At 52.2% G+C, this 12,389-nt stretch overlaps 2 protein-coding genes across 2 annotated transcripts in view; one reads left to right on the forward strand and one right to left on the reverse strand.

The window, feature by feature from the left end:
* The window catches only part of BAIAP2L1 (BAR/IMD domain containing adaptor protein 2 like 1), a 31,818-nt gene extending 31,018 nt beyond the window's left edge, over positions 1 to 800 (forward strand). Inside the window, exons 13-14 of the mRNA XM_065732964.1 lie at positions 106 to 146; positions 591 to 800. Coding sequence (XP_065589036.1) covers positions 106 to 146; positions 591 to 666 — 117 coding nt within the window. The 3' untranslated portion in view covers positions 667 to 800. The remainder of the gene's footprint in view (positions 1 to 105; positions 147 to 590) is intronic.
* An 831-nt stretch (positions 801 to 1,631) lies between these two features.
* Positions 1,632 to 11,341, reverse strand: BRI3 (brain protein I3). The gene is made up of 3 exons (XM_065732940.1): positions 11,169 to 11,341; positions 10,203 to 10,317; positions 1,632 to 2,019 (listed from the first exon to the last, which is right to left on the reverse strand). Exons 1-3 carry the CDS (start codon positions 11,332 to 11,334, stop codon positions 1,887 to 1,889), a joined length of 414 nt encoding a protein of 137 aa, XP_065589012.1. The 5' UTR covers positions 11,335 to 11,341; the 3' UTR covers positions 1,632 to 1,886.
* Between the last annotated feature and the right edge of the window lie 1,048 nt (positions 11,342 to 12,389).

Consider the following 12,389-nt stretch of genomic DNA (forward strand, 5'->3'; position numbering starts at 1 on the left):
CAAGTTCCCACATCAGCCTGCTTGAATGCTGGGGCCTCTTTAGCACAACACCGAGATCACCTGCAGTGTTGTTTTACATCTGTGCCAATGTCCTTTCTCTTACAGAAACCCGACGTGAACGGCATCGTAAAGCCACCCTTTCTAAGGTACATTTTGAAGCTTTTTATTGTGTCAGTGTTTATTTTGATGCATGTTATTGTACTGTGAGGGGAGATGAGGATGTTTTGTCCCGAACTGCTCTTGACCCCAGGCAGGCAGTGCTCAAGCCCTGCACCTTCCTCGGGAGCAGTGGGAGGGGAGCACAGGGCCCTTCCCCAGCACTGAGTGCTCCTCCTGCACCTCAGTGGAGGGCAGAGCTCAAACCCAGACTTCTCCAGGAGCCTTCTAAGGGCACCCAGCTCTAATCTGACATTAACTCACCACGTCTGGGGCTGCAGTGCACGAGGTTCCCCGTCCTGAACCTGTCCAAGTTGTGCAGAGTGTGAAACCATAACGTGTTCTTCCACAGCACTGGCTGCAGCACGGGGAGCCCGGGGTAACTAACTGTGCATTTCAGGGGACCCAGGGTAACTCGGTGTGTTTCTTTTCAGCGGTGAAAATCCTTTTGCAACTGTGAAACTGAGACCAACAGTAACAAACGACAGATCAGCACCAATTATTCGATGAATATGTGATGCATATATGTATTTCCTCCTTATAAACATCGTCTGCAGTAATGACAATTGCTATCTAAACTTGTTCTAAAAATTATTTAAGTGTAATTACTGTAAAATAGAATCATACTGGTATAGATTTCTGCTGGAAATGATGAGGCTCCTGCTTTGGGCTGTGCTTGGAGCTCGATCCCCTGCACACCTCTCCTGTCAGGGACAGATCTGTGGAAATACTGGAGATCGTTGGGAGGCTCCAGGAAACACGACCAGCTGAAAGCTCACAAACCTCAGCTTTTGGCATTTGCTGTTTGGAGACTGCCATGGTAAGATGTAGAACAGGAGCCCCGAGTACACCAATTACTGAATTAGAAAAGACTGATTAATTTCTCTTAGCAGCAATGCACCACCTGCCTTATCCAAGCAGGGGATTGATTGCCTGTACACAGCAACAAGCATTGTTTTGTTCAGAAAGACACTCTTGGTTATAAATAAATATTTATCCTCTATGCACATGTAATGCTTTGCTTAATGGCAGACAAGTTATAAAACGTTGACATAAACCTATTTTAAGTCTAAAATATTGTCGACATTCTTCAATACTTTATTTTTTAAAACACACCATCAAACTTCAGCCACACAAAAATCCTACAGTGCCAGTGCCTTCCACAGCTCCTGATCAGAATGAAGGGCACACCTAAACCCTTACCCCTTGGCACTGAGCCCCTCCAGAAGTGCCTGGTGGTGCTGAGCTGACACCAGTTCTGTGCTGGCAGGTACTCACCCACAGCCGTTACACGGTGGCAGCGCTTCCCTGCTGTCCTCAAAAGCTGCAAGATGAAGGGATGTACCTGACTAGGCAAGCACGGCCCTAAAACATCACCATTTTCCATCCTTGTCCGTAGCTGGGATTATCAGCTCCACTTTCACACTAAACACATTATCAGACACTAGTCACGTATTTAATAATCCAGCCACAAGTTGAGGATTGCAAAAGGAAAAGCAGTTTTATTTAGTTTTCAAGAGGTGCCACTAAACATGGAAAACAAGTTCGGTTTTCATGTTTTGCAATGCACATGCTCATAAAAGATTAAGTTTAAATTACATGCAAGAGACTAAGTTCCTTCACACTTTACAAAACAGGTCTGAAGCAAATAAAATGATTGTACATGACATTTACATTAGAAAGAGTACGCTAAGGGCTGTAGCTTCCATAGCACATCCACGTCCATCCCGTCAGCCAAAAGCTGCCCCACAGTTGGGGCACCTCCGCTGCCTGAGCGCCAGGCAGAACAGAATCCCGATGGGGAAGAACACAATGGCGCACAGAACACCGAGACAGGTGAAGGTGTCCTCCAGCACGCCAACCCTGGGAAGTGGAAAACAGGCCGAGTCAGAGAACACACTGCTGAAGCCGGGTTACTCCTATCCATCCGCCACCAGAACGCCATCCGTGCAGCAGGCCGAGCCGTGCCGAGCCGTGCCCTGCCTTCCCCCACCCCCTTCAGAGGGCTTTTCTGCTCACAGCTTGCAACAGAAGGCTTTCAATTACACCCCTTAAAGAAAAACAAGGAATTCTTGTGTGATAAGAGCAAGGACCACAGATAAGACACGAGGAGGGTTCCATTCAAACCAGCATTTAACTCCAGACAGCAATGATTTATCAACCACCACAGCCCTGCTCTGCTACGAGACAGCCACGACAGCTCTGAGCAGCTCTGTCAGCTGCAGACACTGCTCAGTTCAGCTGCACTGCACACACACAGCCTGCAGGAAAAGCTTTTCCCCCAGTTTCTGTCTGAGGGAAGGATGTGGCCCCTGGGTGTCCCACCAGTGAGGCTTGTCACTGAGCACAGCAGCAGATTTTCACTTTGCTTCCACAAACACAACGCAGTGAGCTCAGATAAAAAGACCCACGCTCAGCTCTGCCAGCACATCAGTATCCGAGCACACCTTTAACTCAGTCCTGGACTTATTTCTGCTGTACCCAGACTTCCCCCAGAATGAAGGCGGCAGAACAGCCTGATTATTCAGACTTAAGAAATTTGAGCAGCTAGACTAAGCAGTCAGAATCCAGAGGTTAAAAACACCCAAACAACAAGGGTCCTCCTCTGACTGCCCAGGGCAGGAAGGTCACCAGGAGCAGAGCTCAGTGACCTCGGAGTGCTAGCACAGACAGTGCCAAGGCCAGCGAGCTGCTTGTCCCCGCACAGCACTCACAGACACTTCTGCACAAGTGAACAGTGAGGGAAAGAGATGCATACTGAGACCATTCCCTTACTGCAACCACCCACAACTTCACACCTTGTATGAACTTTAAGAGCCAGCTCCCTTCCCCTCAGCTATTGTAAGAAGCTGAAGTCTTTTTCAAGCATTCCTGATACTGCTTACTGAAATCCTGAGCTGAACATCAAGCTCCCTATCAGTCCCCTCCTGATGAGCTAACTTCTGTTTACAGAGACAACAGAATCTGATGTTCTCTATACCAAAGAGATATTCTCACAGTACACACTTCTCCTTAAGTCTCCAACAGCCCCACCAGTGCCATGAGACTGATGCTGCCACTGCCATGACTCTGATTCTGGCCCCAGCACACCATGCCCTGCCTCAGACCTCAGCCACTGCTGCTCCCTGCAGCTGCAGCACATCTCCCCTTGTTCTCCATCTCCTGAGCCACAACAACTTCAGACTGTTATATCCTGAGCTCTAACACCTGTGTGCATAGAGAGAGAAGAGCAAAGAGAGATCAGCTCTGCAGAAGTTCAGCAGTTACATCCCAACCTCCAGGATGTGAAACCCTAACCCTGTTCCCAACGTAGTGCAAGCTTTGCAGAATTAGTTCCAGTGCTGAAGGCACCCACTTCTTTCCAAAGCTTCATAGCACTTCTTCCTTTCCAGATGCTGGGAAGGTTTAACACCTTCCAGTCCCTTTCAGCTCCTATTCTCATACCACCATTACCAAATCACAATTCCAAATATCAACATCAGCTTAAAGTACAGCCTGAGCTTCACCTGTGACACAGCCAAAGCCCAGGAGCCATCCTTCTGCAACACTCAGCACACGTGAAGGGCAGTGACTCTGGCTTGTCACTCACAGGTACTATCAGCAATTCAAGCACTACAGACACACACAGTGCTTTGCACCATCGTTGTGGTGTCAGGAAGCACTCTGCTCTGCGTGTGTAAGAGCACAGCACGAGGTAACAGCAGAGCTGCTGCTCTGGGGACAGATAAAAGCACAGGGCAGTCTGCACTGATGAGACCTCAGCAAACAGCTGCTGGGGCACAGCTCCAGGTTACCTGCTGCATTTCACTCAGTCGCTCTTTTCATGGCTGAAAGAATGGATGGACTTAAAGCACAGAGCCCCACTTCCATTTCTAACACTTCTACTACAGGTTTGGACACCGAGCATTAACTAGAGATGCTGCAGCAGCAGATCTCTTGGAGGCAGGGCTCTGATGCAGTTTGAGCTCTGTTCTGGAGCCAGGTTTGCCAACCCCTCTGTGCAGCTGAAGCTGTGAATGGCTCCAATGGGGCAGACAGACACAGCTGCACACGCAGCCCTTCCGTGTCTGCTGGCTTGCAGACAATGTCAGTGGGTTTATGAGGGTCTGAGAGGCTTCGTGCCACCCCCACCCAGCATGTAAAGCATTTCTACCCCTGCAGGGAAAGTGCAGACCAACAACGCTGAGTGCCAGCAGACAAAAAGGAGCCAGACCATCCCTGCTGCAGAAACACACCCTGATCCTGGCACAGCACTGACTGGCAGCACTTCCCCTGCATCACCTCAGCAAACAGTGCTCTGAGGAAGTGCAGCACCAGAGGTGCTCAGCAGTGCTCTTCAGCCTCTCCTGAGCTCTGCCACAACCAACTCCAGCCCAGGACTCCCATCACAGCACAGCTCTGGTGGCTGTTTCCCTTCCCCCCACACCACAGAGGATTCCCCACTGCACTGAAGTGGGAACAACAGCCAGAGGGGACAGAGGGGACTGCAGGAGAAAGAAACGTGGGAGGAGTCACCAAAAAGTTATCAACACCACAAGTCAGTACTGTCCCAACTGGGAGAAAGGCAAACACACCACAAAGGCATCACTGTGCTGCACGTACTCCGGGTTAGTAATGCTCCATCCTGACTTCTGTATGCAGATTTGATTAAAAGCAAAAAAAAAAAAAAAAATGCATTAATCAAAAGAAAAGAATAACAGTGGAGAAAAAGCAGCCCCCCATCAGCATGCCTTTCCTGCCCCGCCTTCACATCCTAACCCCAAAGCAGCTGTTTCTCCAGCTATGCCACAATGGCAGCATTTCAAGTTGCACACACTGTGCATCCTCCTGGAAGCGTTCAACTCCTGCTCTGTGTTTGTACCTCTCCTTGTCTTCCAAGAACGTCATGTTAAGCTCCTCCTGCCCTGAAGGCTTTGTGACAAGTAAGTCATGGCACTCAGTCAAGCAGAGCCTGGTTCTGACGTGGCCTCAAGGAACACAGGCAGTGGTTAAACGCGAGGGGGCCCATCAGGGTCAGCCCCACAGAGCACTGCTGTCCAACCCGTTACCATCAGCTCTTAATCAGCTCACCAGGAGCCAAGTCCTCTAGTCAGCACATGACCCTGATGCTTTAAGCAGAACTCCCTTTAAATGCTTCCCCCTAAACGAGGAAGGAGCCTCTGGCCACACCACTGCCACTTAGAAAAACAACACAACAAACCGTGCTCACATTCACCAGCAGCAGCTGGACCGGGCCCGGGAGGGACAAAGCAATGGGGAAACACTGACAGCAGCACCAGCACAGAGCTCAGCTCAGCTCAGAGCTCAGCTCAGCTGCCCTTGGTGCCACAGTGCTCCACTCACTGCCACAGCATTGCACCAGCACCTCCTGCTCTGCCTGTGTCACCACCTAATTTTAGATCCACGCTTACCCGATCACCATCTGCACAGTCACCGAATGCAGAGGGGGAACAGAACTTTTTATAAAGGAGAGCATGAAAGTTTCAGCATTTGTGCCCGTGCACCTCACCCCAGTGAGGGGTAATCAGATCCCATGTTCAAACTGGAGATTCATTCATGTAGCCAAACTGAAGTTTTGTTCTACAGCATAACCACATGAAAGCTGATGACAACTGCACCACTCCCAAACTAAAAGTGGAAAGGTTTATTTATACTGCAAGCAGTGTCTAGGATTTAAGCTATACTGCAGCTGCCAGCTCCATAAAGTAAGGTCAATTATCCCCACTGACAAGCATTTAATGCCAAATTACTCTTCAGATAAATCTTTACTTGAAAGTAAGTCTCTAAACACAAAGTCACACGCTCAGGATCAGAGCAGCACACTGAGATTTGCAAACACAACATCAGTGCAATTTAACACAGGCGTTTTTAGACGTAACACTACATCCCAAGCACTTCAGTGAATGCTCATCAGCATTTTACATCCTTTAAGGGGTGGCCAAGGGTCATCCCAGGCAATCAAAGACAGCATTCCGGGTGCACCATCAGCCCTGCAAGGCATGAAAAGAAACAACACTTCACTGAAAGCAATCTGCAGCCCTTATACACTGACACCCCCAGGGCAATAAAGCAGGCCCAGGTCCCAGAGCAGGGTCCCATCCTCCAGCCACCAGGGGTACAGAGCCCTGGGAGTACAAGTGATGAGCAGAAAAGACTCAGTGTGCAACTTCCACTGTGAAAAAGGAAACAGAGATGCTTCTCTTTGTGCCTATCCCACCCAACGCAGCAACAGCAGAGCAGCTGGGCTGAGCAGCTGAAATCCCACCTGCAGACAGCAGCAGAAAATGACAGCAACGCCACTGCTGAGCACAGATGGTACACCAACAGCTTTCCTTTCTTCTACAAGAGGAGGCAGCTCCTGCAGCCTCCAGCTGTGTGCACTCTGAACAGCAGCCAGCCCCTGTGCTTCTCCTCACTCACCTGCGTACACATCCAAGCTACTGCACCTCTGCTTACCTCCTCACCCAGCAAACACCAGCAGTCCCCTCCTCCTCACTGCGAAGGTAAGCAGCCACCAGCACACCAACACGGAGCTATCAGCTGGCAGTGACTGGCTGGCAGCTGCAGAACTGATGATTTTATGCATATTTCTTTAGTTTCTTACTTAAAAGAGTGGTTCTTTAGGGAACAGGTTTCTGCTGTACTTCGTTAGGTGCCTAAAGCCTCATTCATTTCAAGTTTTGATTGCTTCCCAAAACTCAGTTCAAAACGGTGGCTCAGGAAGCACACAAGCTTTGCTGTTCTCACGTGGGATCCCACGGAGGGGCTTCACCAGCTCCCCCTGCCAGCCTTAGGAAACAGCCTTCCTGCTGAGCTGCTGCCAGCAAGGCCCAGCTATGCTAGCCAGGAATTGCAAGAGGCACTCGTGCTCGGGTCTCCTCCAGCACAGCTTTCTCCTTTGCAGTCATGTGCTTCAGTGAATTTCATGCCCTGACTGCTCCAGCCACCAAGTGACAGCACAGTGGGGAACAGCCCAACCCATCCCAGCAGCACACGCTCACAGAAGGCTGTGTGCCACCAGCGGGGGCTGCTGCACTGTGACAGCTGCTCCTCCTCACTGCAGCCCTCTGAACCCTATTTTCAAAGCTGCCTTTGCTCACAGGACTCCAAAGGACCTCCACAGCATGTCATCCTGCTACAGAAACCACAGGTTTGTCCTAAGAGAGCACATCTGATGAGCAGCTACATCTTTCAGCTTCCTTGAATATTTAGCCAATACATATCATGAAATCATAAAAAGACAATTCAGTTAAACTTAAATATATTTATTCTGAATAACCATGGAAATCTTGTGCCCTGACACAGCTCTGTCAAATCACACACAGTGTTTGTGACTGAAGTAACTGAAGGGAGACCAGAAGACTGAAGCTTTAAAATTCACACTTCTCATTCTCCAATCCCAGCAGAAGCTTCAGTACTACAACAACCTGGAAGCCACCGTAACGCTTCTCAAGGAGGTATTTTATAGCTCTCAGAAGAGGAAGCCACTACAGTCCAAGAGCATATATATTTTCCCCTCATCCTTTCCTTCAAACAACACAGAACTTGTTAAATAGGAACACAAAAACCCACCAGGGCCAGCCATGGGCTCTGCCCCAGGTTCTGGAAGAGCCCTATTGCAAACTTCAGATAAAAGAATGCTTTCACACTTTTTACATAGAGCTATCTTCCGTTAAGCAAAAGGAAAACAAATATCCCTCTGCAGTTTGTTCTAACCACCAACAAAAGATGGGGAAAGAAAATGGAAGTGTCCTGACGAGAAGCCACTGAACTGCATCCTGCAATGACTCAGGCTGCTCCTGGGAACACAACACAGTTTCTAGTTTCAAAGCTGGACCTCACCGGCCCTCACGTGTCAGACACCCGAGTAAAGCAGCACTGTGCACCTCAGCTGCACTCCCTGCACGTCAGGGTGGGCTGAGCCAACAGCACTGCAAGCAGCTCTGGGCTCTGCACAACACAGAGCCACGTGGCTGGGCTGGAGTCTGTCATCAGAAAGCAACTCTGACCAAGGATGAATGAGGACGGCCTGTGTAATGAATAACTTTAGGCAAGAGGGACAGATCACGAGATGGGAGAGTCAGCCCTCAGACACAGCAGTGCTTCAGAGAGTGACTGAACTCTTTGAAAAAAGCATTCCCGTAGTGACCACGGGCACTGCTACCTACCTCTCTAGAGGAAGCTTGGACAAACAGGGCCTGGAGATCAGCAGCTAACTACTGCAGTTACCTCCACATCCATCTGTGACTGCCCAAGCAGCAGACCAGGACTGCATGTTTCTCCCCAGCATCACACTTCTCATATGGGAAATGGTTTTCAGTTCAGTCAGCAATATTCACACGCCCTAGTGCAGAAGCCTGCTGTATCTGATGGCACAAACTCTGTCAGTGGGCTTCAGCCTCTGCCACTTACATTCTCAGCACAGCCACAACCAAAGATCCTCCCTCATGTTCTAAGCAGATGAATTCCTCTAATAATCGTGCACAGTATCAGAACAGAAGAGTAAGAGGAAGGCTGCCTCTGTAGCTTAATACAACTTTTACACACTGTTCATAACTTTTCGTGTTACTGATGCCCTCTCAGCAGCTTTCTGTTCAGTGTGGCACTCAGAGTGTATCCACACGCTGCACTCCCCATAAAGTAGGTTTCCAGGCCAAGAAGTGAACTAGAAGTATGTTCAAGGTCTTGAGAAGTCAAAGAGGATTTGGGGCTGTGAGAGAATAAGGCAGAATCACCTTCCAGAACACAAACCCTCCCTCCTCTGCATCCATTAACATATCTAGCAGGGCACTCCCCACCAAATCTCACCAGCTTCTCTTGGAGTGCTACAGCATCAACTCCTTATCTAACCCAAAGAGAATCAAACAGTGCTTTTCTTCCCTCAGCACTATCACTGAGACTTTGCCTCCCCTAAAAGCATTGTGCCAAGAAGGCTATAACACATTGTTATTCAATTCTGGTCCTTGGGATCCTGATCAACGACCCCTCAGCAGTGCTGAGAAGAGCCCTGCAGCATCCCTGTGAGACACTGTGCTATGCACAGAGCTCTGGCTATGTATGGCAGCAGAATGATTTCAGAAAACTATTAAAGTCAGATCACTTAAAAATGCCTTACAAACATTCAGCCTTGCTCATTTTCCCAGATTTGGCCAAAAGGACCCTAGACTTAGATATCATATGCGAATTATTCTTCCAAAGGAATCTCCTAGAGCATCTCATGATGACTACAAGAAAAGCAACGAAATCTAAGATACCACCACGAGTCCTCCAACCCTGGGCCACCACAGATGATTTCCCTATTACATGGTTTAGATTGCTTGGGTTTAGGACAAGGTTTGCATAAACAAACTGCCTGCCTTCTTCCTTTTTTCTTTAACCGTTCGTTTCATGGCTGCTGATCTCTGAAGCTGTTCTTTGATTGCAGTTCCACCAGTAGCTGCCTGCTCCCTTTCTGGATTTCACCACTCTGTCAGATTAACACTTTGAACCAAATCTATTACTCTCCCCGTACTTTGGCAGTAAAGGGACTCCTAAAGAGAACTCTCCATCTCAACAGTACTGGCGTCGTTAGTGAGCACTGACACCGCCCTGCCTGGCTGTGCACTGCCAGGACCTGAGGACACTCAGCACAGCAGTTCCTGATATCCCAACGTGACCACAGTCAGAAACCACAGCATTTCACAACCAAGTCACGCTCCTCGCTTTCAGTGGTCACAAGCGCATCAGACAGAACTTCCTGGCAGCTCTTCTCCCGAAAACCAGCTCTCCACATCCGCAACTCAACTTCCCTGTCACGAAAAACACAGCTTACACCTGCCTCCTCTGCACGCAACGCATTCACGATCGCAAGAAGCCCACAGTGTTCTGCACAGCAGTCGTGCAGAGCCCACTAGGGTACACCACATTCAAGCACTGCACGACTGCAGGGCTCTTTCAGCTCGAGCCACTCTCACGCACACATGAACAGAAACCAAGCAACTGCAGAGATGCTCCTCATCTCAGACATAAAACCCAGGACTTGTTTCTCAGGTAGAAGACTGCTTTACCTGCAGGCAGGACAGCCTCCAACTACTACTACAGAGGTGGTGGTGGCAGGCTGCTGGATGATGGTGTAAGTGCTCGAGTAGTTCGGCTGCGACGTCGGTGGAGGAACCGCATATCCTAAAGTAAAAGAACACCAAAGCTGAATCACAGTGTGTGAGCACAGAGGATAATGGTGAGCTGGGAGAAGGTACGGAAAGGGAACGTGGAATAAAGGCAGACACGTCTTGGTGAAGCACTGCACGAATCCACCAAAGCCTGAGCTGAGTATTAGTCAGCAAACCCAACAAGAAAAGCACTTCATGATCCAAGTATCAAGTACAATTTAACCACCTGGAAAGGGCTTAAGCTAATTATTAACTCCGAGTTTGTTTCAGCTGTTGAAACTCAGGGGAAAAACAGCTTAAACAAATGAGGACTGTGAATTTCACTTCGGGATGTTATGTATCAGCAACGTGCCACCCCAGAAGCAAGTCATGGGACACAGAACGAACCCCCCCGCTCAGCTCCCGCACACGAAGGTCACGGCCACGGAGAGGCGGGAGCAGCACGGCGCGGGCAGAACTTCTTCCACAGCATCCACGTCTTAGAGAACGCGTTACCCGAACAACTGCAGTCAGAAAGCAGAAGTCCTCGACTACCACGTTAGCGCTGAAGGCGAGGCGGCCGAGGCGGTCCCGCCCGGAGCTCTCCCGGATCGCGGGGCGGGGAGCGCGGCCCCGGCAGCCCCGAGGACGGCGGTGCGGTACCGCCCGCACGGAGCGCTCCGTCCCCGCGCGGAGCGACGGCCGCGGGGGCAGCGGCTCCGCACCCCCACGCGGGGCGCGCGCACGGAAGAGCGCCGGTTGCGTCCGCTTCCGCCCGCGTTCCCGCGGAGGAATCGCGCGCGGCGCCGCTCCGGGCCGACCCCGCACGGAGCGCGGCCCCGCGAGGCCCCGCCGCTCCCGTCCCACCCCCCGCCCCGCACCCACCTGCGGCGGCCGCGGCTCCCGGGTAGGGGTAGGGCGGGGGCGGCTGGAAGCCGGGCTGCGGGGCGGGGATGGCGCCGTAGTTGCTCTGCCCGTAGTCGTAGCCCGCGCCCGGCGCGGCGGGGCTGTAGGCGGGCGGCCGCTCCTGCAGCAGCGGCTTGCTGTCCATGCTGGGCGACGAGGAAGCGGCGCCCTCCCCTCGGCGCCCAACTTACGGGCGCCGCCCTCCGCCCCGCCCGGGGGCGCCGGAGCTTCGGCGGCGGCGGCGCGAGATCCCCCGCGGCGGCGGCGATGGGGGGGGGGGGGGGGAACGGCCCCTGGCGGACGGGCGGAGCACAGCGCCCCCCCGCGGGAGGGAGGGCGGTCACGAGACTGCGCACCACGTGACGCCGCTCCCCGGCCGCGCGGGGGACTCTGAGGTGCGGGAGGCGCCGCCTTAAAGGGGCCGCGGCGCGGAGCCGGGAGGAGCCCCCACGTACAGCCCCGCCCCGCCCCGCCCCGCCCGGCAGCGGCCGCGCGTCGCGGGGGCTCCCGCGGGAAGAGCGAAAAGCGCGCGTGCCACGCAACGCAGTGCAACGCAACGCAACGCAACGCAGTGCAACGCAACGCAGCGCGGAGCGGCGCTCCTTCGTTTGGGGAAAGACGCGTCCCCGAAACGAACGTCACGTGACGCGGAGAAATCCCCGTTCGGAGAAGTGACGTTTGGGAAGGGCCGCGTGGGGCGGGGCGAGGCCTGTCCTCGGGGCGGGGCGCTGAAGAGCCCGGAGCCCGTTTCCGAGCTGTGCCCTCGGCGGAGCTGGGGCTGTGTCTCCCGCGCTGTGGGTGCTGGGAGCTGCCGGCCACGCGCCGCTGGCCTCGCGTGGGAGCTCCTTACAGTCAGCATGGTGAGCTGCCCTGGCTGTGAGCGGCGTGCCGTGGGAGCTGGGCTCCTTGCGCAGCCGCTCCTGCCGCTGTCATGCACGATCTCAGGGCTGTGGTTCAGACCCAAACCGTGAGACACGCACAGAAAATCCTCCTTGTCCTCATTTCCCGGTGCCCAATTCCCACGGAGAACAGTGAACGTCTTGGTTTCACCCACTTAGAGGTCACCAGGACCGATAACCACTGGCTGGATCACAAACACGGCCGCCCAAATCCCTGCAATACCAAATACAACACAAACGCTATTTTATAGATAAATGTCACTGCAATAAATGCTCAAATCATTGGAACACTGATGTGAGC

Source organism: Cyrtonyx montezumae, unplaced genomic scaffold (genome assembly GCF_038088225.1).
Source record: "Cyrtonyx montezumae isolate F1298 unplaced genomic scaffold, pur_monq_1.0 scaffold_16, whole genome shotgun sequence".
Classification (NCBI taxonomy): domain Eukaryota; kingdom Metazoa; phylum Chordata; class Aves; order Galliformes; family Odontophoridae; genus Cyrtonyx; species Cyrtonyx montezumae.

Excerpts from the sequence above, each read along its gene's own strand:
- BRI3 (XM_065732940.1), bottom strand. The coding sequence starts at position 11,334 with ATGGACAGCAAGCCGCTGCTGCAGGAGCGGCCGCCCGCCTACAGCCCC. Across the intron at positions 10,318-11,168 it reads GGGAGCCGCGGCCGCCGCAG|GATATGCGGTTCCTCCACCG; the intron begins GTGGGTGCGGGG and ends CTTTTACTTTAG. Across the intron at positions 2,020-10,202 it reads GGAGGCTGTCCTGCCTGCAG|GGTTGGCGTGCTGGAGGACA; the intron begins GTAAAGCAGTCT and ends TCCACTTCCCAG.